Consider the following 26,319-nt stretch of genomic DNA (forward strand, 5'->3'; position numbering starts at 1 on the left):
AAAAAAAACAGAAGACCAGTTTTGCTGGTCTGATAGAGTCTGCTGAGAACCCCCTGGTGAGGCCCTGTGTTGGTTATATTTGTGTGTCAACTTGGCTAGGCCTGGTTGAGTGGCTGGGTAACTGGTGGTAGTTATTCCCCATGATGAGATTGACAATCAACTTCATGGTGGGATCTAGCAGAAGCAGCTGCTTCCTGTATGTAAGCAGAAGCCTTGGGAATGGTCTTTAGCTTATGGCATGCTTGGACCCTGCATGTAGCCATGTCATTGTTCAGCAGCCTGCTATGCTCTGCCTAACTTGGGACTTACAATAAACTTGAATTAATGGCCTGCCTTGTGGTTTGGTAACATCAAGACTGTGCCATTTTATTATTTGTCGACCTTGGGCTTGTTAGCCTCAGTAGCCGGTAGCTGCCTGAGTGAAGAGATGCGTCTAGCTCCAGTGGGCTGGGAGTAAGAGGCAGAGCTGAAGCCCAAGATCGGGGGCTTCACAGCCCCTAGAGCCTGGCACTTTGAACTTGGACTTCTAGACTCCCAAACTGTAAGAGAATAAACTCCTGTTTGTTAAGGCCATCCCATTTGTGGTATATTCTTCTCAGAGTGGCACTAGATAACTGAACAAGCCCCTAGTCACCCTGCAGGTCTGTAATTGAACTCACTCCTTTGGCTTCCAGCCAAACAATATACAGGCACATGGGAGTGAACATTTACATCAGGTGGATATACACCTTGGAGCAATCAGTAATGGGAGAACAGAAGGGCAGTGTTTGCATAGGGAGATATCTCAGGGGGTGGGTGTGCATGGGAAGAAAGGACACAGGGAAGAGGTAACTATGGGGAGGAAGCGGGAAGAGAGCTGTTACATTGTGGAGAATTGCAATCAATATCACGAGACAAAATATGTATGAATTGGTCTATGGAAAATGAATTTGTCCTTTAAACTTTCACCCAAATCACAATTTAAAAAAAAAAAAAAAAAAAATACGTGCCTTTAAACCACCAACTGAATCCCTGCTCTTAGCAAAATAATTTGATCAATATTTGCACTTATTTTGGATCTCTTTCCCAAGAATATTTCTTTTCAAACCTTGTGACACATTGTGCAAAAACTATCCTCCTCCAACTCCCATAAAGATAGTTGCAGTAAAAGCAGGTGGCCTGGGACAGACTGAGGAGCAGGGGCCCTTCCTCATCAGCCCTGAAGCCTCCTATACCTACCCTCCCTTTTATAAGATGGGCCTTGGCTATTTCAGAGGGGGCACTACAAGGTGAATTGCAGAGTTAGACCTGGACTCTAGTTCCCGTGAAGCCTAGCTCTCCCACTGCTAAGACTGTTTTCTGCCCCTTGCTTCTCACTGTCTGTTGTTCTTTACATGGAGTCCCTGGAGTGGCACAAACATTTAAGTGCTTAGCTACTAACTGAAAAATTTGTGTTCAGACTCATCCAAAGACATCTAGGAAGAAAAGCCTGGTGATCTGCTTTGCAAAGATCCTAACCATGAAAGCCCTATTGAGAGCTCTACTCTGCACACATGCAGTTGCCATGACTCAGAATCAACTTGACAGCAATTGGGATTGGTATCCTTCAAACAAGCTTCCATCACCTGATACAACCTGACCATATCTATACATTTTTGCAAGCTAAGAGACCCTACCTAATCCATAAATACAGATATTTGTCTATGGACAAGTTATTTAATTTTCAAGATATTGAGTAGTTCATTTATGTATATGGGTGACATGCAGAGTCAAAAGCACAATTTATTGGAAAGAGCACTGGAAAGCAGAATTCTAGTTTCTGCTCTTGTAACTTTTGTCCCTTTGGACAAGATAGTACAATTTTTGGAGGCTCAATTTCCTCAACCGTAAAGGGGCTAATAATACCTTCTACACCTATTTACAAGGTTGTGTTATGAAGGCTAAGTAAGCTAATGTATGTAAAAGAGCTTTGTAAACTGTAGAGTTAGACAAATGTCAGTGATTATTAACAGATGGTTGAGATATTTATCTAAAGAGCTTTTTTTTTTTTTTTTAAAAAAAAAAAAAAAGCAGGTTCTGCTATGTAAGTAGGTTAGTCACCTGTTTTACAAATGGGGCTTCTGGCAATCTTATCAGCCAAGGGGTGGGGATTTACAGTTGACAGCAATCTGAGGATAATTCAACATCAGAAATTTTACTTTCACAAAGGAATTCACCAGAAATATATGGAAACACTGATAAGAGTTAGCCTAACTACTAACAATCTCTCTGTTTCTTTTTTGGAGATATTACTAATGCAAAAACAAAACAAACCCAAGACTAAACTCTCACTACAAAATATTCTCTGACAGTTTTTTTTTTTTTTTTTTTTCCTGAATATCTCCTGTTTTGAATGTTCTGCATGACTTTTTTTTAACACTGTGCGTACCTGAAACATGTGTACTAAAGAACCAAACGATATTTTCGGGCTTGTCATTAAAAACTCAGTACAAACTGAAAACAAAAATATTGTAGAAGACACTAAATGAGAAAAGAAATTCCTAAAGTTAGAGTTACATGACATGAAAGCTTATTAAGGAATTCTCCCAACCCCTATTGCCATACTGTTGATTCTGACTTACAACGAACCTATAAGAGAGTGGAACTACCCCACAGGGTTTCCAAGGTTGTAACTTTCACAAAAGCCAACTGCCTCATCTTTCTCCCATGGAGTGGATGGTGAGTTCGAACACCAATCTTTTGGTTCGCATCAGAGCACTTAACCACTGCACCTCCAGGATTTCCTAAACATGTAGACAGTCTTCTTGTATTGCCATTTAGATCTATCATTCTGATTGATCACTGTGTAGTTGGCTATTATTGGGCCTAATTTAACCCTATACACTAGCACATCCATCTACTCAGTATATTGTACCTGACATTCTACAAATTACTTACTCATGCAAATGATGACCTGAGGCAACCTTTTAGGATATTCGTGTTTAATTATACAAATGGTGCTTGATAAATAAGATTATACATCCTTCCATATGTTTATTCTTTCCTTGATGAAAGGAAAATTCAATTTTCATGCAGATTTGGTTGAGACGGTGTTTAATAATTGCTGAGTTTTATGTATTCTGCAGATCTATCCTGTTTGGAGAAGCTGACAAGATCACTCCACTTCCCACCCAGAGATGAGCAGTTTTTAATTAGGCTCTATCAGCCTGCTGAATTCTGAAATCGGGGCTCCTAAACTGCCTTCTTCTTTGTGTTCATATAGGCAAAAAAGAGGAGAAGACTTCTCTTCTCTGTGCTTATGAAACTGCAAAATCAAAGTGCACCTCCTCCTGTTGTGCTTAGTTGCTTTCTGTTGCGAACATTTTTTTTTTTTTTTCCCATCCTGAGGATGTTTTGTTTTTGACATGCGTCTTGTTGCTTTTTCTTTGGAGGTCTGGGCGGTGAATTCAGCAGGAAAAGCACCCAGTACTTGGACATGGTGTAGAACTGGGCCCACAGCCCCAGAAGGTCTCCAAGCCCCCACCTTCCATGTGGTCTCTTCCACCCAAGCAGTAGTCAACATCGGCGTCCCTGAGAAACCCAACGGGGTCATCAGTCTCTACAGGCTGTTCTCCAGCAACACCAGTGGGTCCGAGATGGTGGTGAGCCGCAGACTTCTCTAAACTAAACATCCAGGATTGTTTTATATTTTAAAACCGTGATACGGTGCCCTAGATTTTCATCTTGATCTATCTTAGCCTTCTGCTTTCAAATGCCCTCTGGTGGACTAAGTAACGCAAGGATGCCTGGGGGGGCAGGGGTGCGGGAGAAGGGTGCTGTTAGCAAAATATACAGAAAATAGGCAAACGATCATGGAAATAATTGGTAAAGGTAGTATTAAGAAATCCACAAATATTGTAAGAAATCTAAGACTTTACAGGTAATTGAATTAAATTAATTTAATTGGAAAATGTATTTTGAGCATGTAGCATAGTTATGACACATGGTAAAGAATCAATAAATGGTCATTGGTGATCATGGACATCAATACACAGTCATTCATAAATGTAAATATGAAAAAGGAAGGATAAATAGCCTCAGAATCCCAATTTTGGCATGCAAAAAACTTTGACAACACATCGAAAAAGCAGTCTGTCCTTTGGTAAATTCCAGAATGTCCTAGGTCTTTGGAAGAAGACAGCATATAGCTCATTCAACATAATGACAGATCCATTGTTGGTTTATTAATATGTTGGGGGCACAGTAGGACAGACAACAAATTTTTCAAGATCATCCTTTACATTGTGTTTTTAGCCAGGCCACTTGCTGCAAACAATACCGAGTATCAACTAGACCAGTTACTACGTTATTTAAATGAGACAAAGACTTAATGGGATTACATAACTTGTCTCTGTGGCACAGCTATGTTACTCTTCTGTTTCTTATGAAGAAGTGGAGATTATAATGCTTTGTTCACACAAAACTCAGAGAGAGATTGTGTAGATCCAAGTATTAAATTATAAATTATTTAGACCTGTTTAGGGAACAATTTATGAGCTCTGGTAGCATAGTGGCTAAAAGCACTTGACTGCTAACCAGAAGGCTGGCGGTTCAAACCCACCAGCCACTCCTCAGAAGGAAGGTTGGGCAATCCTACTTGCGCAGTGATACTGCCTCAGAAACCCAAGGAGGGGTCACTATGAGTCGGCACATAACAACAACAACAGGGAACAATTTGGGCAAGTGTGAAGAAATCCTCTGAGACCAGAGTGCCAAGTTTTGAATAGCAGTTTCAAAAGATAATTTACATACAAAGAGGTCTTGTATTGAATGTTAAAGAAATATTAGCATATATTCTACAGGGCTTTGTATTCAATAAATATAGATGATGTAAATATAATCAACTCTTGATTATCTATGCTTACAAAATGATAATACTAATAAACTAAAATAATTTATATTTGAGGTGCATGTATACATTTTTTTTAGCTCTTCTTAATTATATGTTACTTAGGTCAAAGTGAAAGTTCATTTGCAATTTCTGAATGCTTTTATTCTGGGGAGGACTTATTAAAACCACAATGAGGTCAAAAATTGGCTCCAAAGAAACCAAAAGCATTTAACCCAGAAAATATGATTATGATTATAATATTTAGTATAAATCCAGACCTTCAGAGAAATAAATGAAGTTTATTTCAAGCTCCTATGTCTATACCTAACTCTAACATGGACCTGGAGAGATTTTTTTTTTTTTTTTTAATCCATATATTACATACAAGTAACTGATGACAGAATATGGACTTTGGTGAATGTTGACTAGAAAGATAATTCAAATACAGACTTTTTTTAAAGAAAGCAACATTCTGAGGGTTATAGAATTTGATCACTATCACCATGTCATTTTCTACTATCTTTCTATGGTAATAGACACTGAATTATATTGTGCCCTGTGACTTCTATTATCTCAAACTTCCATTTAACTGTTACATTACTTTTCTGGTGTTTAAGTCACAGACATGACTCAAGTAGGTAACTACTTGAGGGTAAACACTATGTGAAATGTGATATTGCATCTCCCAGAGTATTTGGCATAGCACTCTGTTCATAACAGCGGGGGTGCCTGAGAAATACTTATCTATTTTCTTTGATCCTTTGCCTCATCTGGTCTTCTTTCCCCTCCTACAGCTGTCAGAAGGCACAGCCACCCAGCAGACCCTGCACAGCCTGCAGCCCTTCACCACATACTCCATCGGGGTAGAGGCCTGCACCTGCTTCAACTGCTGCAGCAAAGGACCAACAGCTGAACTGAGGACTCACCCTGCTCCACCTTTGGGACTGCCCCCTCCCCAAATCCAGACACTGGCCTCGAGGACAGCCTCCTTCCAGTGGAAACCCCCCCTGTCCCCTAACGGTGTCATTCAAAGGTAGTGGGCTAGATAGATGAAAAAACAAAACATGATATGCATACAGACATACTGTTACACAACACTACACAAGGAAGACTTGCCTATAAAGCAGATGCCTATAGTAAAATGTTGCTGTCGTTGTTGTTATGTGCCGTTGAGTCAGCCCTGACTCATAGCGACCCCTCCTTGGGTTGTCGAGGCAGTATCGCTACAGAAGTAGATTGCCCAACCTTCCTTCCAAGGAGTGGCTGGTAGGTTTGAACCGCCAGCCTTCTGGTTAGCAGTCAAGTGCCTTAGTCACTATGCCACCAGAGCTCCTTATAGTGAAATAGACAAAAGAATTTGTTTGGGTGGTCATGTTACCTGCAAAGTGTTTAAATCACAAACTCAACTAATGATAGAAAGGTAAACAACAAAATAATCTTTAAGTAAGAAATGCAATGTGTTTATATTTATTGAAAGAATATTCTCTGCCTTATGATTCCCTGGAATCATTCATGCTATAGGCCTTAACCAAAATACCAAACCCACTGCTATCAAGTCAATTCCAGCTCATAATGATCCTAAGGACAGATTAAAACTGCCCCGGTGGGTTTCCAAGGCTGTAAATCTGTAGGAAAGCAGACTGCCTCCTCATCTTTCTCCTGTGGAGTGGCTGGTGGCTATGAACCACCAACCTTTTGATTAGCAGCCAAATACTTTAACCACTACACCACCAGATCTCCTTGCTATAGGCCATAACTGGATATAAACTGCTATTATTAAGTCAGCTTTCCTTGAGTGGTGAAATGGTTAAGTGCTAGGCTACTAACTGAAAATCTGGGTGTTTGAGTCCACTCAGTTCCATCAGAAGACAAGACCTTTTTGATCTGCCCCCAAAAGTTCACAGTCATGGAAACCCTATGGAGTACAGTTCTACTCTAAAACACATGGGTTGCCATGAGTCACAGTCAACTCAGCAACTGGGTACTTTTTTTTTTTGATGGGGGGGAGCCGTTTGTTAAGTCAGAATTTCTTTGATCTAGTTTAAAATGTTTTAACTACTATTTGAAAAACTACTATTTGAAAAATCAGAGTTCTTTGCTCTAAACAAAAGAGAATAATTGTATCACTCTCTTCTTAAAAGAGAGAAATATCTCTACCAACAAGAATTGCGAGTTGCTGGGTGGTCAGCCACGGGTGTGCACATTTTTACACGACTTAGAGTTTCTTTGGTAACTTCTGCTGCTCATTCCCACAGCATTAAGTAAAGGGTTTCTGAGAGCAGTTTCCCACAAATGGAGATCTTAAAGAGCTCGTAGTTCAGTGATAACAAAATGCTTCCATACAAAATATAACCAATTTTAAAAGAGAAAGTCTAACTGATTCCATTTCCTGTCTTTTCTTTATGTGTCCATTCTCGTTCTAGCTATGAGCTTCAACTTTATGTAGCTTGCCCTCCTGACGCAGTCCCGCCCTGCACTCCCAGCCAAACAGAGACCAAGTACATGGGGCCAGAGCAGCAAGCCAGCCTTGGGGGTCTCCAGCCTTACACCACCTACAGGCTGAGGGTGGTGGCACACAATGAGGTGGGCAGCACAGCTTCCGAATGGATCAGCTTCACCACACACAGAGAATGTGAGTAGGAGGGGCTGTGACCATAAGCCAGAGAAATCTGAGGGCCATCAGGAAAGGCTGGTACCAAAACGTAAGGGAAATTACAACTGTTAAAGGTTGAGTGCTCAGTTACACTGCGTGCAACCCAGGCATTAATGAAGATGACTACTGAAGAAAAATGCCTGTGGGATTTTTCAACATGGAGGTCAAGGATGAATTAATAAAGATCTTTCATGAATGATGGAATTAAAACCAATTTAGAGAACATTCAACAGCAAATAGTCTCTGGGTAGCACAAACGATTAACATGTTGGTTACGAACCAAAAGACTGGAAGTTTGAGTTCACCCAAAGATGCCCTGAAAGAAAAGCCTGGCCATCTTCCCCCAAAAACTCAGCTTTTGCAAACCCTATGGCTCACAGTCCTGCTCTGACACACATGGGTCACCAGGAGCCAGAACTGACCGAACAGCAACTAGTAGATGGTGACTAGGAAGAAAGAAAGTGGACAAACACTTATAGACCATTCTTTAAAGAAATTTAGACATATTTTTTTCTATTCTAATTACATGGCATAATCTCTAGCACTTCCAGAAAGTGCTAAGACATGTCATGTCAGAGAAAGCAAAAGGTCAGTTGAGTCCAAAAAAGGGCAATTATCTAATTTGGTGACCAATATTTTCATAAAATAACATGCATCTTTAAAATGATAAACACAAGAAGTATTAAAAAAATAAGTGCTTATCATCATAACTGGCTATATATTTGCCAGACCCCAAGGAGGAGTCGCTATGAGTTCCCCAACTCGACGGCACATGACAACAATAACAACAGCAGTATAAAATAAACATATGGGGCTCCTTGTTAAAAAATCATTAAGAATTTCAAGTTGGCAATAGCAGAGCATTAAACCAAATGTGGGCCTCTTCAACGTGCAGAGCACTATGAGGCTGCATAGATCACATACTTAAGAAGCCTGTTCTGTTTATAATCCTTCCACTCAGCACTAACCACTATTAGTATTTTGGCATAATCCCTTCCTTTAATCCCTTTTGATGCATAATTTTTATTACATAGCTGATATAGTACAATAGTTAAAATGTCATGGTCTGCTTCTTATACTTGGCATTATTTCATTAGCATTTTCCCCTGACATTAAAAATTCTTTAGCCACCAAGTTTAATGGCTATGTAACATTCCATCATATGATTTTTTAAAAAGAGTTCAGTTGTCTTAAGTATTTCTCTCCTATACATAAGAGTGATGAGAAAAAAGTCTTCTGAACAAATCTTTGTCTGAATATCTGATTATCTTAAATCTCAGCAAATGGAATTTACTGCATCAAGTATTTGAATATCTTAAGACTTTGGACGCTTATTGCAAATTTGCTTTCCAGAAAGATTGTATCAAATTACAATCTCGCCTTCAGTATTCAGCATTGAGTAGTATACCTATTTTTAAAGTGAAAATTATGCATTCATTAAAGTCAAAAGTCTCATGCAAGTATCTTAAATATCTAAGCAGCAAAATGACAGGATATTAGTAATAGGTCACCTTTGAAGAGGAGTACTGATGGTGCAACAGTAAGTGTTCAGCTGCTAATCAAAAGGTTCATGGTTCAAACCCAACCAGTGACTCTGAGGGAGAAAGACCTGGTGATCTGCTCCCATAAAACTTAACAGCCAAAAGAACCCTATTGAGCAGTTCTGCTCTGTCACATGGAGACACTATGAGTCAAAATTGACTCATTGGCACCTGACAACAACAGCACCTCTATAGAGAACTCGGTCCTGGCACTGTTGTAACATTTCACAATTACCTTTACAACAAACCTATAGAGTACTGTTATATCCTAATATATGGATGAGTAAACTGAGGCAAGGAGCTCTGGTAACATAGTGCTCAGGCATTTGACTGCTAATCAGAAGGCTGGCACTTCAAACCCACCAGCCACTCCTTGGAAGGAAGGTTGGGCAATCTACTTCCGTAGTGATACCACCTCAAAAACCCAAGGAGGGGTTGCTATGAGTTGGATCCCACTCCATGGCAGTGAGTTTTTTTGTTTGTTTGTTTGTTTGTTTGCTTTTTGTCTTTTTTTGTCTTTTTTAAACTGAGGCAGGATCTTAGACCGTGTACTGTAATTCCAGGATAACACTCACAAAGATTATGATATAAAGTCTTGCTCTTGCATTTGTACAATGAGCTGGCCCTGAATTATGACCAAAATTGAGGTAGCTTGGTCAGGTTTCCACATCTAGTAAGTAAAAGTATTACTCTAAATTGATTATCACCAAGGTCACCTGTGCCCTTAGTACAACTGTTTCCCTGGTCAACTCGCTTCCATTTGTCATAATTAATAATAAAAAAAAGTTTCTCTTCCCATCTCACACTCTTCTCATCTTTTCTCCCTACTTATGCATAAGCATCCTCACCACTTGCCCCCTAGTCTGTGCTTTGCCTTGTAATTCACCAAAGGAGACATAATCAGTCAATAATTTCCTCTTCTTCCACCACAGATGAATCTTCCTACCTGCATTTACACAATTCCCAGCAGCAAGAGAAAGAGGCAGTCTTCCTGTCTGAAATAGACCTGCTCCTAGTGTGCATACCATCCCTTTACTTTTTTCAGAATCCTTCATCACTGACCCTCCTTTGTTATTGTTAGCTGCTATAGAGTCGATCTCTGACTCATGACAACCCCATGAATAGCAGGATCCGACATTGTGACATTGGTTTCCACTGGTGATTTTCAGAAGTAGACAGCCAGGCCTCTCTTCCTGGTCCATCTTAGTCTAGAAGCTCTGCTGAAACCTGTGCAACATCATAGCAACCTACCAACCTCCACTGACAGGTGATGGCTATGCATGAGGTGCATCGGCTGAGAGTTGAACCTGGGTCTCCTACATGAGAGGCAAGAATTCTACCACTGAATCACCACTGCCCTCAATCATCCTTCATCTCTCCTTAATCTTCAATGTGTTTTTCAAGTCGATTCTTCCTATTTGGATTCAAATGTACTTGTGTCTCTCTAATGTTAGAATTCCACTTCTTCCAGGCATTTTCCCCTTCTTCTCATGGCAGAACTCTATGGAATGATTTACAAGTGCTTTGCCCATTTTCTCTTCCCACTATTCTTTAACTTCCTCCAAACTAGCTTTCACTCCATTAATGCATCAAATTCTCTTCCTGATTTCACATTTGACCTCCATATTGATAAATCCAATAGGCATTTTTTCTCCAGTAGTAGTAACATCTTAGTAACATTCAATGGAACTGGACATTCAATCCATTAAAAGAAAAAAAGAAAAAAAAAAGTAATTTCTCAATTTTCTTGACAAAACCTCCCCTCATTGCCCGTCTACCTTTTTGGGTATTAATTTTAATCAGTTTTGATGGTGGCTCTTTTTTTCTCCCCCACAACACAGTAAAAGAAGAAAATGATTTAGTTTATTGCTAACATCACCAAAAGGTAATAATCACTTCCATAATTTAAAGGATGACCAAAGCATACAGGCCATAAGAAATGATATCCAAAATTTTGAGAGATGAAAAAACAAAAAACCAAACTCACTGCCATCAAGTCGATTCTGACTCACAGCAACCCCCATTATGTTTCAAAGGTGGTAAATCTTTACAGAAATAGATTGCCCCATCTTCCTTCCACAGCGTGGTTGGTGAGTTTGAACTGCCAAACTTCTGGTTGGCAGTCAAATGCCTTAGGCACTGCGCCACTGATATTTGGTTTCTGACATACTGTATAGGTGGTTCTGTAATTGTTTAGAATACATTGTTTCTGCTAGGAGCTGTCTACCTTTCTCTTTGATGGCTTGCCGCTCTACTGCTTTTTCTATGCATTTCCTTCTTAGCCGTTGTTGAAAGGCCTTTCATAGCCTTCTGTCCTTTGAAGAAGAGTAAGCATTCATCTTGCCTTCTTACTTCTTCTGTCTTTTTTGTTGTTGTTGTTGTTGTTCATGCTATTTTTAAAAAACCCATGGCCAAAATGCTGTTTTCTCTCCTGTTCATATCTTATAGTTCCTGGGTTCGCTGAATTCTATTTCTAGGACCTGTTCTCTTATCTTTTGCAACCATGCTTTAAATACCATGTCATTTTCTCTTTTCTTTTGTTTCATCTCTTTTCCATTGTGCTTCCTCTCTCTTTAGCTTCTGTCTCTTTTGTGCTAGCTATTTTTGTAGTTCTTTCTGTTCAGGGGAAAGACAGTATGTCAAGGTCACTGGAGATACATTTGTGGAGTGAAGCCTGTAATTAAATTATTCATTCCGTTATTCTGTCTGAGTTGACAGCAGAGTTTGAACAAGTCTGGGGATTACCTGGTGGCTGACGGATATAAGCCAATGGCTCTCCTTTTGGTGAATGAGCAATAATATGAATGTTTGCCACTGGCTCTTCTTTCTTAACACCATTGACAGATGAGTTGGGAGATCTGGGTGATAACTGCTGAGGTTCATTTTCTGTATTGTTAGCATTATTAGTAATAATAATAATAACAAAACCCAAAGCCACTGCCATGGTGTCAATTTCAACTCATAGTGACCCTCATTGGGTTTCCAAGGCTGTAAATCTTTAGGAAGTAGATTGCTTCATCTTCCACCTACAGAGCAGCTGGTGGGTTTGAACCACTGATCTTCTGGTTAGCAGCCAAATACCTTATCCACTATGCCACCAGAGCTCCTTATTAATAGGTGGACAACAAAACGTTGCCCCCAATGTATTATAAATTCAGTTCAAACTTTCCGTCTCTCTCTAATAGTATCTTCCTATCATTGTTTTCTTCACAATTTCCATCATTAAGTGATAGGAGCACATTGTCTTGACTATTTTCATTGGAAATACATAACTGTGACAGTTTTCCAGAATATTACTTCATTTTCAAAACAATTTTAGGAAGTTTCACTGTCTTCTAATGGAGGAGTTTCAAGATCAACTAATTTGTCCTTGAACTTAAGTTTTCACTCCCTTTTATCATCCACAGATTCTTGATCTAGAAGTTTGTTGGCTTGTATAATTTTCTCCATAATATGTTACTTTTTCCTCATCTTTTTCCACCAGGTTTTTCTCATTTTTCTCTAAGGATTCCTGGAAATAGTTTCCCTATCTGAATCTGGGATCCACAGGTTGAATATGTGGTACAGAAATGAAGTCGTTTCTTCTTGGTGGAACTTTATCCTTCAAAGATTTGTCAGGATCAGAAAGCTGTTGGGTGCATTCTATTTCTGCTTCATTTTCTTTTAATTCTTGTTTTATAGTTTCTTCCTTCCTAGAAGCCATCTCTGTTATGTTGTCTCCTCTTCCTTTTACTGGTGAGTTCATGGAGTCCTAGGCTACAATTGCTGACTCCCAAATGGTTACCTCTTACCCAAGTTCTCAGCTTTGACGTTCAGACCCCACATCAGCTTCTCTCTGAGCTTCTTATAACCAGCTTACATTTGACAGGTCCCAAGCAGAGCTTGCATCTTTCCCTCTCAATCTGCAACTCATTTAATCCTTACTTTCTTAGTTGTGTCTCCAGCACTAGCCACAATGACTTAGACATCCATTATTGTTTAATGAGTGAGCGAATGTGTATGAAACTTCTCACATTGATTGTAGTCCACCACACAATCAGTACTTTTTGGGGACTCAATCAAATCACACAGTGCAGTACCTTTTTTTCTTTTTCCCCTGACTTTTTTGCCTTTTTCTCCCATGCCATCCCTTCACAAAAACAAAAAGAAATGTGAGACACACATTTAATCCCTAGGTAAATGTAAAATCTCAATAATAATAATAATAATAATGAAGCCACTATATGCAAGGAGTGAGGGTAAAGCATCATCATCATCTTTCTTACAAAAAAAGCCAATTACTTTTCACTATGCACCCATACAAGGACCTCTGGTGGTGCCACGGTTAAGCGCTTGGCTGCTAACCAAAAGGTCAGTGGTTTGAACCCACTAGCTGCTGTGAGGGAGACAGATGAGGTAGTCTGCTTCCATAAAGATTACAGCCTTGGATACTCTATGAGGATATTCTACTCTGTCCTAGAGGGTCACTGTGACTCAGAATTGCTTTAACACCACACAACAACACATACACCCACAATCCATTCTCATGATTTTATTAATTTTTCCAGTCTTTTGTGTTCATTGGCCAAGAGGCCTGGCCAGAGCAGAAAACATGTGAAGTTTGCAGTATTATAACCAAATCTCTTTTTAGTCATGAAGTTTAGCTTTTGCAGATATTTTATAACTTTCTTGTGCTGAAAGAAGAAAGTAAAAAGATTTAAGACTTCTTTCCTTTCTGGTCTCCTTTCACACTGGAGAAGGGGCCGGAAGCTAGACTATCACGGAAGAAGACCAGGTTCTGTAGAAGTTTGTTCTCTTTACTGAATTCACACACCTGGAAAAGTACATTTATGAGTTTTTGTACCATTTATGCTCCTGCTAACTCATTGTACACACTAGAAGAGAGAAACATTAATCAGAGAATGCAAAGCAAAAGATAATTTTTAAATTGAATTGTCAGCTTTATCTAAACCTGATGTCAGATAAACTCAGATATACTCAGAAAAGGGCCTGGAGAAGCATACGCAATGTGATCAGCCCCCTCTGTCTGAATTATACCTTCAGTAGGAGAGTAGAGGTGATGTTTAAATGTTTAATAACCATCTTCTGGAGGAGAATGATCCTGATTTGAAATGTTTGCCTATTTCCATGGTGTAAATACTCCTACCACAGCTGATTTCAAGCAAACAACATGCCATCACTAAATGCAGAGCTGGGTAGTAGCACACTATTATATATTACTTCCATCAAACAGATACACTAGATGCAAATAACCTCTAAAGCATAGGTAATTTATTTATGTTTATGTAATTTAATTTTTAATAATGGTTGTGTTTAACAACTGGCTCACTAAATTACTGAAGACTCGACAATTGGTACAAGTCAGCTCGGACACACCACCGACAATTTATGACAAGCATCCATAAAGTGAATTAGCAACTTGCACTCCTTTAAATAAAAATGTACCCTATCATAGCAAGAGCAGCTTTGCAGTCAAGCAGGCCTGCAGTCAAACCCTTGATCTCCTACCAGCTATCTGCTGACTTCAGGCAAGATGGTTAATTTCTCTGAACTTTAGTTTCCTCACCAGAAAAATGGATTCTTTTGAAGATTAAGTGAGATAAAGGATGTCAAGTGCTAGGAGCAGAGTAGCATTTTCTCAGTCTCATTTGGGGAGGTTACATAAACATGTTACTCCTAGTTGTTTGTTTACTCTTACATTTCAGTAAGGTCCCCCATGCTGCAAGACAAATAAAGCTTCTATCTTTCTGTTTTCATACTACTTAGAAGCCTCTTTATTTGTACTGTTATGAAATAGGGGAGAAATGGAAATCTATTAAATTTAGGTGTCAGAGGAAGCTATCGATAAATAGAATAGTGTGGTGTGTTATGTTATTAGGCAAGATTAAAGTTGGAAAGACATAAAGATTTTAAGAGGGCTTGCTAAATCTTGTTTTGCTGTTTGGGGAAATTTTTCTTGTACCTTTATGAAAATGTTTTAATTTGAAATTAAGAGTCTATTTGTTTTCAGAGTTGAATCTTAAGAACATAAAGGCATAATTACTCTATATTTTGTTATATTCCATAAGCAACAGATATAGTTTTTTAAAAAAAAAGAAAATAGCCAATATATTTTCACAGCTCACTCACTCCTTTCTTAAAAGCCATTTCTGTGTGTAGATGGATCTTAATGCTTTTACAAATGTATCGATTATTTTGGAGAAACAGATTCTGATTTGGCTCAATAATGTGGTATCCTTTCATTTGTTTCTACAAAAATTATTCATTTGAAAGATGAGCCAAGGTAGGGAATTTGGTGTGTTTGTTTTATAAGACTGAAAAATGAAATGGAATCATGTCTGCAAAATGTACACAAAGTTGCTTCTATATCTGATATAATATTTAAGAGCTCTGAGCTTGATGATATACTAATGTACTGTGCTATTGATTGATTAGTCAGAGCAATGAATTATTATACTCAAATTGCTGTTTGCAAGGCTTTTTAACTATCTTTGAAAACAAACTAACGGTCCAGGAAAAAGCTTTAAAAATAAATGGTTGCCAAAAGGATATAATTCACCTTCTAAGCAGTTTAGTTTGGAGAAAAAAAAAAATATATTAACTTCATCTAGTCCTTGGGGCTTTGTAGCAATAAATATTGATTTGATATGAAAAATAGCTATCTACAGTAGTTAATAGTGTTAAAGATACTTTACCTGTTAAAAGAGGGAAAATGCAACAAAATATGAGCTCTGGGGTTATGTTGGTGAACAGAAGCATTGTATGTTAATAGTTTTGTTTCATAAAACACCACTCTCCATTGATTTTTTTTGCAAAGCAGGTGCAAAGTTGTTGAGAAAGCATTTCATATATGTTCCCGTTGGTTTTCTTTTCACCCCCAATGCTAGTTTTTTAACACTAAAGAAAAAGTAAAGCGTTCCAGTAATGATTTTTGGGGGGTGGGGGTGGTTATATTAAAACACACACACACAGAGAAGCAACCATTTTTAGAACATACAACTTTCTCCCAACAGTACCTCAGTACCAAACCCCATTCTCTGTGGACAGCAATTTGTCTGTGGTGTGTGTCAACTGGAGTGGCACTTTTCTTCTGAATGGCCCACTGAAGGAATACGTGTTGATGGATGGAGGACAGCGTGTGTACAGTGGCTTCGACACTACCCTCTACATACCAAGGACAGCTGACAAAAGTTAGTTTCTGATTCCCATGTCTCCATTTGCAAGGTGTTCTGTTCCCCAGCTGTATGACTAGAAAGTAGTCATTATGGAAATGTCTTGGTTTAAGTGGCCATTTCTTGTGGAAAAGCAAGGATCCTGGTGGCATAATGGAAAGCTGGTGGTTTGAACCCACCAGCCACTCCTTGGGAGAAAAACGTGGCAGTCTGCTTCCATAAAGATTTATAAACTTGGGATTTATAAAGTTGGAGACCCTATAGGGCAGTTCTACTATGTCCTGTGGGGTTTCTATGCGTCAGAATCCACTCAGTGGCAATGGCTCTTGTGAAAAGGTTTCCATGTAGAATAAATGAGGATTCCCCTCCAATTTGCTGCCTAGTTCATTGCAATAAAGATGCAGACCCTGAGGAGAGTGCAGACTCCATGTGATGTAAGTGTCACCATGGCAGAACAGGATGGAAGGAGGGCATGTTGTGTTCACAAAGAAAATCGCACCCAGATGTAGTCGATTAGTATCCTAAAACAGTACATTTTTAGAGACTTCAGAGATTTTCTTGATGGATCCATCCTAATTCTCCAAGCTGAGCCCTATCAGACAATGACCATTTCTAATGCTTAATGACCCTGAGTAAGGGGTTTCCTCAGCGTTTGTCCCTGCAAGTCACATCTCTTTTTCCTCTAAAGCTGAATTCTCTTCCCCCAGCTTGGTTAATTGAACCAGTTGCAGTCCAGTGATTCCAACTGATGGTGATCCCTTGTGCGTCAGAGTAGAACTGTGCTCCATAGGATTTTAAATGACTGATTTTGAAACTGGCCCAAAGTGGGTCCTGGTGCACTGCGAGGCCAAGAAACAGAACACACCAGACTTTAATGAGAAAGAAAGTTGGTTTTATTATTAAGCACTTAGTAGGAGCTGGGAGAAATGCACCCAAATATGACTCCTTGAGAGGGGATTAGGTTGAGGCTTTTATAGGGCTAAGGAAGGGAAAGTTATACACATTCATAAAAATTCCAGGAATTTGATCTTAAATTCGTTGGGAATTGGCTGCAGTCTCCTTAGCCCCAGTTTAAAGGAACAGTCAACTTTTAATGTAGCACTGAATGCCAGATGAGTTACAATGACTTCCAGTGATCAGCTGATCGGGGCATAGGCAGAGGCGAGATGTTAGTTCCAAGTAATTGCATTCCATTTCTCTCATTGTGCATGTCCATGGGCCAAAACTGAGCTTGTCTGAGCTTGTTACCAATTTGTCTTCGATCTCCTGGAACGTCTAGTATCTCCCTGTAAGATAAACTAACAAAGCAGCTAAGAAAGGAGCATGTGAGAAGCTAGATAGAAAACAGAATCCTGCTGTGGTGGTTAAAAAGTTTGTCGAAGTTTGGCTCGATTAGGAAGGAAAAAAAACACCAGACACCTGAAAGCCTGTTTCAATTCCTACCTGCTTCAATTTTTCAAAAGTAGACCTCCAGGGCGGTCTTTGGAGGTGTCTCTGGATGGACTTGAACCTCCAACCTTTAAGTTAATATCCCAGTACATTAACCATTCGCACTGCCCACTGAGTCAATTGCATTTATATTACTTAATGATAACCTTTTTTTCAATTCAGCTCTGCATTTTCATGTTCACATTTTTTATCATTTGTGGCAGCTTGTTGTGATGGAAGATTGGCCTGACAGCTGGGAGATTTGAGTTCTTTTCCCAGCCAGGCCTTTAATCATTTGTGTGACCTTGCAGCATTGCTTCCCCCAGGTTCCTAGCTATCAAGAGGGGAAGTTAGACCATGTGAACTCTAAAATCCCTTTGAGCTCTTCTGTTCAATAAGGAACTCTGGGTCTTACTAAGAGGTAAAACCACAACTTTTAAAGGAATTAGTTTAGACCATGTGCAGAACAAGATATGCCAAATATATAGGAGCTCTGGCATAGTACCTAAGGCACTTGACTGCTAACCAGAAGGCTGGTGGTTCAAACCCACCAGCCACTCCTCAGAAGGAAGATGGGGCAATCTACTTCCGTAGTGATACTGCCTTGGAAACACAAGGAGGGGTTGCTATGAGTCAGGTCCGACTCGACAGCAAACAAAAACAACAACAAATATATATATATATACGTATATATATGTGTGTGTGTGTGTGTGTGTATGTATATGTGTATGTATATGTATATGTATATATATATATGTATATGTATATGTATATGTATATATGTATGTATATTCCATTCCAAACCAAAACTGTACCTGTTGCCATCCATTGTTGGCTTTAATCTTTGAGGAAGCAGATCACCAGGCCTTTCATCTGTGGTACTGCTGGGTGGGTTCAAACTGCCAAACTTTAGGTTAACAGTTGAGTATAAACCGTTTGTGCCACCTAGGACATTCTATTACTCCTCTGTTAACTCTTTTCCTTTACTGTAGAAGCGCTAACCTTCTTCACTCTGTTACTTGGTGGATATACTGTTATTACACTAATTATAGCTTTATTCTTAATAATGTTTAATTAGAATTAAATATTGGTAAAAGTCTCACAACTTCCTCTGGGATCCTATTTTCAAATTGTCTATGCTATGATATATTGTTCTTTTAAAAATATGCCCATTTGATGAATATGTGGAGTGCAGGGAATTTTTAAGGGCACTGTAACTACTCTGTATGATGGGTGATGGTGGACACATGACAGTATACACTTGCCAAAACCCATAGGACTGTACAACACAAAGAGTGAAGCTTAATGTGAACTATGGACTTTAGTTAATACTGTATTAATATTGGTTCATCAATTGTAATAAGTGTACCACACACAAACAAAACCAAACCTACTGTTGCCATCAAATCGATCCCAACACATAGCAACCCCCACAGGGTTTCTGAGGCAGTAAATGTTTACAAAAGTACATTGCCCCCTCTTCTTTCCACAGAGCAGCTGGTGGGTTTGAAGTCAAATGTCTTAGGCACTGTGCCATCAGAGCTCCTTACACAAACACAAGATGTTAATAATAGGAGAAAGACTGTGCAGGGGTGAGGGAACTCTGCACTTTCTGCATAATTTTTCTGTAAACCTAAACTTGCTCTGGAAAAAAAAAAAGTACATTAAGGGAAAAAGAAAGTATGTTCACTATTAGCAAGTATTGAATGACTGAGTCATTTACCAGTTTTTCCTTTTGTTTAGCCTTCTTTTTCCAGGTCATCTGCACTACAGATGAAGGAAGTGTGAAGACACCTTTAATCCAGTATGATACCTCTACTGGGCTTGGTAAACATTTAACTCATATTATGTTTAGTGTAGCACCTACTTATTTTCTTATGTATGTTTATTTTATACTATGTATATTGATCTATTAGCAAAGACTATGTGAAAGGAATTAGGTGTTATAAAAAGCTTTTTAGGGGAAGAGAATTTGCTTCGTTGGTTACTAGGGATGGGAAGGAAGGGAAGGGAACATTACTGACCAGTTAAGAGTCATGTATTGATTTGGATGAAGGTCAAAAGTGTGTGATCAGCACAATAACAATAGGGAAGAGGAGGGCACAGAGAGGTGCACAAAAGTTATAGACAACAGAAGCAAATACTATTGCACACACAATACTGTGTTATCAGTAACAAGCATGAGTGGATGCATAGACAGCTGTGGATAGATTAGGTGTGGATTGGTAAATGGGAATATGCCCATGACTATACATGTATTTGCCTAATAATATTCCTACTTGTGTATCTGTGCTACAAAAATATCCATATACATTATAGATTAACAGAGGACAAGTTTGGAGTAGCTTCTCAGTGACAACCAAGTACCTTGAAGGAGTGAGTCACTGGACCTGTGGGCTCAGGACCATGGATAGTCTTGGGGGACATTAAGCTCAGCTGGCACAACATATATATAAAAATCTTATTCTACATCCTACTTTGATAATTAGTGACAAGGGTCTTAAAAGCTTTCAAGGGGCCATCTAAGTTGCAACTATTGGTTTCCCTTCATCTAGATCAAATAAGAGTGAAGAAAATTAAAGGCATATAGAAACAATTAGTCCACAGGTCTGATGGACCATGGGAACCTCAGCTGTCATGACCCTAGGACCAGAAAAATTGGGTGGTGCCCTGCTGCCAATGCCAACCATTCAGAAAAGGCTCAAAATTGGAGATCCTGAATAAAGTGGGAGGAAAAATTGGAACAAAATTTAAAAGCACAAAAAATGACCAGAATTACTGGTCAAATGGTGAAACCCCTGAGGCTATGGCCCTGGGTTATCCTTCAGGCCTGGGATTGGACTCACTTCTGTGAATTAGCCATCAGCCAAACAGTAGAAAGGCCAGCAACCAGAACAGCTATCTCAGGGAGATGCATCCACCTATGTTAGGGAGAGGCACCCCTTAGATCAATCAGCCATGAGAGATCAGAAGAGCAGCATTTGCACAGAGGGAAGGCTGGCCAGACAGGAGTGCAAAGAAAAGAAGGGCACAGGGAAGCGGTAGTCACAGGGAGGAGATGGAAGGAGAGCTGTTCATTGCTGGGATTGTAATCGGTGCCATGATACCAAATGTGTATGAACTGTTGAGAGTAAAATGAATCTGCTCTTTAAATTTGCACCCAAATCACAATATTTTTTTTTTAATGTTCTAATAGATACATTAGGAGCTCTGGTAGCATAGTGGCTAAAGCACTTGACTGCTAACCAGAAGGCTGGCGGTTCAAACCTACCGGCCACTCCTCGGAAGGAAGGTTGGGCAATCCTACTTCCGTAGTGATACTGCCTCGGAAACCCAAGGAGGGGTCGCTATGAGTCGGGGCCGACTCGACGGCACATAACAACAACAACAACAACAACAATAGATACATTATGCACATAATTAGGACCAAACCAAACTCACTGCCATTGATTTGGTTCCCACTTTGTCTATAAGACAGAGTGGAACTGCCCCACAGGGTTTTCAAAGCTGCAAATCTTTACAGAAGCAAATTGCCATATTGTTCTCCTGCAGATTGGCTTGTATGTCCAAACAACTGACTTTTTGGTTAGAAGTTGAGCATTTTAACCACTGTGCGGACAGGGATCCCTAATAATTCAGACATATTCCTGAAATGCTAAACCACTGAATTAAAAATGTAAAGAGAACCTGAGATACCTGCCTAAACTTTTCTCTTAATCATAATTCCTGTCAATAAAGAGCTCTATAACTTTGTGTAGATAAAACAAAACATGACTTAGAAGGAAATCAGAGGAATGAGAGATCAGAGGAAGGGGGAGCACACTTTAGTTCCAATTTGTGTTGATGGTAATGATGACATTCTGGACTCAGAGTCTAAAATGGTGAATTAGGGAAATTTCTGTCTCATGTCCTCCATAAAAGATTATGATCAGCTGTTAATAACAAGCAACTTAGCTGAAGACATAAAACTGTAATTTTTAAGGAGCATCTTTTAAATTGAGTTCTACCCATAATCTTTGAATCAAAAAAATGTGATATTCTGTAATTCCAAAGGGCAAAATGGAGAAATGTCAAGCTTTTCCATGAGGACAGAATTGAGACTGTTAACCACATTTAAATTCTGATGATTAATGTTATATACTACCACCCATCTGTCAGTTTGTCGCACTGTGGTGCCTTGTGTGTTGCTGTGATGCTGGATGCTATGCCACCAGTATTTCAATTACCAGCAGGGTCAACTATGGTGCACCTTCCAACAAATGGTGCAGTGCTGGAGGCACTCACTCATTTATGCCAAGAAATTTGGAAGACAGCTACATGGACAACCAATAATTAATAGCACATGCAAGTAAAATTTTGCTGAAGATAATTCAAAAACAGTTGCAGCAATATATTGACAAAGATAGAAGAAATTGAAGATTTTTACCAACTTCTGCAGTCTGAAATTAACCAAACATGTAATCAAGATGTATTCATAATTACTGATGATTGGAATGTGAAAGTTGGAAACAAAGAAGAAGCATGAGTAGTTAGAAAATATGGCTTTGGTGATAGAAATGACACCAGAGATCACATGATAGAATTTTGGACAATGAACACCTTATTCATTGCAAATACTGCTTTTAAATAACATAAACGACAACTATACATGTGGATCTCACCAGATGGAATACACAGGAATCAAATAGACTACATCTGTAGAAAGAGACGACAGAGAAGCTCAATGTCATCAGTCAGAACAAGGCCAGGGGCTGTCCGCGGGATAGACCATCAATTGTTCACGTCCAAGTTTAAGTTGAAGCTAAGAAAATCCAAACAAATTCATGAGATTAAATATGACCTTAAGTATATCACACCTGAATTTAGAGACCATCTAAAGAATAGATTTGATGCATTGAACACCAGTGACTGAAGACCAGACAAGCTGTAGGATGACATCAAAGACATCATACATAAGAAAGCAAAAAGTCATTAAAAAGATTAGAAAGGAAGAGAACACTAAAATGGATGTCAGAAGAGACCCTGAAACTGCTCTTGAATGGAGAATAGCAAAAGTGAATGGAAGGAATGATGAAGTAAGAGAGCTGAACAGATTTCAAAGGGCAGCTTGACAGGACAAAGTAAAGTATTATAATGAAATGTGCAAAGATCTGAAGTTGGAAAATCAAAGGAAAAGATCACACTTAGAATTTTTACAACTGAAATAACTGAAGAAAAAATTCAAGCCTCTAGTTGGCAATAGGAGCTCTGGTAGCATAGTGCCTAAGGCACTTGTCTGCTAACCAGGATAACAGTTCAAACCCACCAGCCATTCCTTGGAAGGAAGGTTGGGCAATCTACTTTCATAGTAATATTGCCTTAGAAACCCAAGGAGGGGCCGCTGTGAGTCGAGTCTGACTCAACAGTACATAACAACAACTAGTTGCAATATAAGGAAGATTGGGCAATCTACTTCCATAGAGATAGTGCCTCAGAAACCCAAGGAGGAGTCGCTATAAGTCAAATCAATTTGATGACAGTGAATTTGGTTATTTATTATTTACTTTTTTTCGTTGCAATATTGAAGGATTCTATAGACAAAATATGAAACGGTGCAGGAAATATCACAAGAAGATGGAAGGAATACACAGTGTAACTGTACCAAAGAGAATTGATCAACATTCAACCATTTCAGGAGGTAGCATATGATCAAGAACCAATAGCACTGGAAGAAGTCCAAGCTGCACTGAAGGAACTGGTGAAAAATAAGCCTTCAGGAATTGACAGAATACTCATTGAGATCTTTCAACAAATGGATGCAATGCTGGAGGCACTCACTCGTTTATGCCAAGAAATTTGGAAGACAGGTACCTGGACAACCAACTGGAAGAAATACATATTTGTGTCCATTCCAAAGAGAGGTGATCCAATGGAATATGGAAATTATCAAACAATGTCATTAACAGCACATGAAAGTAAAATTTTGCTGAAGATAATTCAAAAACAGTTGCAGCAATATATTGACAAGAAACTTCCAGAAATTCAAGCTGGATTGAGAAGAGGTCATGGAACAAGGGATATCATTGCTAATGCCAGATGGATCTTTGCTGAAAGCAAAGAATACCAGAAAGATGTTTACCTGTGTGTTATTGACCATGTAAAGGCATTCAAATGTGTGGACCATAACAAAATATGGATAACATTGTGAAGAATGGGAATTCCAGAACACTTGACTTTGCTCATGAGGAATGTAGAACATAGAACAAGAAACAGTCATTTGAGCAGAACAAGAGGGTGCTGCATGGTTCAAAATAAGGAAAGGTGTGCGTCAGGATTGTACTGTTTCACCATACTTATTCAATCTATATATGGAGCAAATAATCTGAGAATCTGGACTATATGAAGAAGAATGTGGCATCAGGATTGGAGGAAGACTCATTAATAAACAGCGATATGCAGATGATACATCCTTGCTTGCTGAAAGTGAAGAAGACTTGAAGCGCTTCCTGATGAAGGTCAGAGACGACAGCCTTCAGTATAGATTACACCTCAACAGAAAGAAAACAAAAATCCTCACAAGTGGACCAGTAAAACAGCATTATGATAAATGGAGAAAAGATTGAAGTTGTCAGTGATTTCATTTTACTTGGATCCACAATCAGTGCCTGTGGAAGCAGCATTCAAGAAATCAGATGACTTTTACACAGGGCAAATCTGTGGCAAAAAACCTCTTTAAATTGTTGAAGAGCAAAGATTTCACTTTGAAGACTAAGGTGTGCCTGACCCAAGCCTTGGTATTTTCAATAGCCTTATGCATAAGTGAGAGCTGGACAATGAATAAGGAGACCAAAGAAGAGTTGATGCATTTGAATCGTGGTGTTGGTGAAGAATATTGAATGTACCATGGACTGCTAAAAGAATGATCAAATCTGTCCTGGAGGAAATACAGCCAGAATGCTCCTTAGAAGTGAGAATGGCCAATATTCCTCTTTCATTCTTTGGTCATGTTGTCAGAAGTGACCAGTCCCTAGAGAAGGATATCATGCTTGATAAAGTAGAGGGTCAACAAAAAAGGAGAAGACCCTCACTGAGATGGGTTGACACGTGGCTGTGAGGATTGACTCCAGAATGGCAGCAAATGTGAGAATGGCACAGAACCAAGCAGTTTTTCCGTTCTGCTGCATGTAGGGTTGCTATGAGTCAAAAGTACCTAACAACAACAATGCTATATACACATACACATACTATTTTTAGAAAAATAAGGATGTCCAAAAATTCTGAAACACAGGTGAGTACATATACTGCCATCAAGGGCAGCTTCGGTCTGTAAAAATAATATATTATCTGTGTTTTCAGAATTCGTATGTCTAGACACTATATAAAATTTCTTCCCACATCCAACATAGTTCCTTCCACATGTCTGTATCACTTTGTTTCATAGCAGCTGTGGCATAGAACAGACCTCATTTGATATTCTTTTAGAAACACCAAATGCTTCCCCCGGTGGACAGATGGAGGTCTGAGAGACACAGTAATTTATACTCAGGAATGTTCCACAAGCTAAAACTAGAACTTGAGCATGGTTCTATTGACCCCCGCCCAGTTCTTTTTCTTCACCAATGGTTCTCATAATTTCAGTATGCACAGGTATCTGCATAGGAATCACAGCAGTGCATACTGCCCCAGCAGGAACTTCCGGTTCAGTAGGGCACAGGAATCTGCACTTTTAGCCCAGTGACTCTGATCCAAGTAGCTCAGACCACACTTACAGCCATGCCACAAAACTGAGATTGTTTCACTTTCCAAATCCCACTGGCCTAGTCACCTTGGTCAATGGGAGGTATGTGTCCCCTTGAGGGAGGCAATTAACAGGGAGCTATTTACTCTGCCACGGGTCTGGAATTGGGTTTTTCTTTAGAACTGAAGTCCAGCTACGGAAGTTCCAACCCTGAGCATAAGCCTCCCAGTGGAAGCATAGGAGAAGTCCCTTGAAATGACAAGGTGCTTTGAAAGGAAAAGAGGGAACGATCAAGAGGCACTATCCTGATTTCAAACTCTCCATAAAAGAGGAGAAATCTCCAGCCATTTCATGAATACAAATTGAGGTTTCCAACACTGAGGCCCGAGCAGGTCTGGAGGCTGGCCTTGGCCCAGAGCAGAGGGAACAATGAGGACTATGAAGGGCTATGGCAAATTCCAAGATGTATTGCCCAGCTAATATCCACAGTCAGTTTTCGTTTTTTATGGTATAACTTTTAAAACGTTCCTGTTCTCTTGCCTGAAGGCAGCCTCCAAGCAGGAAACTCACACAGACCTGATTTTCCTGAGACTGTTCTATAGGGTCTCTATGAGTCAGAGTCTCTCAATGGCAATTCCTTTGAGAGCTGTTCCCCTTTAGAGGCTTCCCTCAGGCTGACGGCTCTCCATTCCCCTGAGTCCTCCCAAGCAAGGGGTCCACTTGGCACATAGCCCTGTGCCACACACAGAGAAAATGCAACTCTTCTAACATATAACCAAGGTTTGCTTGTTTTTAATCAACCAACAAACACTGGATCCTAATTAGGGGAATTCAAACCTGATGAAGTTAGATTAGATCAGAGCTTTAGGTCCAACCCCTCATTTTTGAAAGGGGAAACAGTATGAAGTTTTTTAATCAAAGAACAAGAAGTAGTTTAACAACTCGATGTTGTTGTTGTT

At 39.4% G+C, this 26,319-nt stretch overlaps 1 protein-coding gene across 1 annotated transcript in view; it reads left to right on the forward strand.

Moving 5' to 3' along the window:
* USH2A (usherin) overlaps positions 1 to 26,319 on the forward strand; it is a 1,482,371-nt gene that overhangs the window by 1,448,144 nt on the left and 7,908 nt on the right. The window contains exons 64-68 of the mRNA XM_007952540.1: positions 3,411 to 3,620; positions 5,644 to 5,882; positions 7,273 to 7,481; positions 16,057 to 16,233; positions 19,387 to 19,470. Of these exons, the coding sequence (XP_007950731.1) occupies positions 3,411 to 3,620; positions 5,644 to 5,882; positions 7,273 to 7,481; positions 16,057 to 16,233; positions 19,387 to 19,470 (919 nt within the window). The remainder of the gene's footprint in view (positions 1 to 3,410; positions 3,621 to 5,643; positions 5,883 to 7,272; positions 7,482 to 16,056; positions 16,234 to 19,386; positions 19,471 to 26,319) is intronic.

This window comes from Orycteropus afer, unplaced genomic scaffold, assembly GCF_000298275.1.
Source record: "Orycteropus afer afer isolate SDZICR_OR568_19922 unplaced genomic scaffold, OryAfe1.0 scaffold00013, whole genome shotgun sequence".
Taxonomy (NCBI): domain Eukaryota; kingdom Metazoa; phylum Chordata; class Mammalia; order Tubulidentata; family Orycteropodidae; genus Orycteropus; species Orycteropus afer.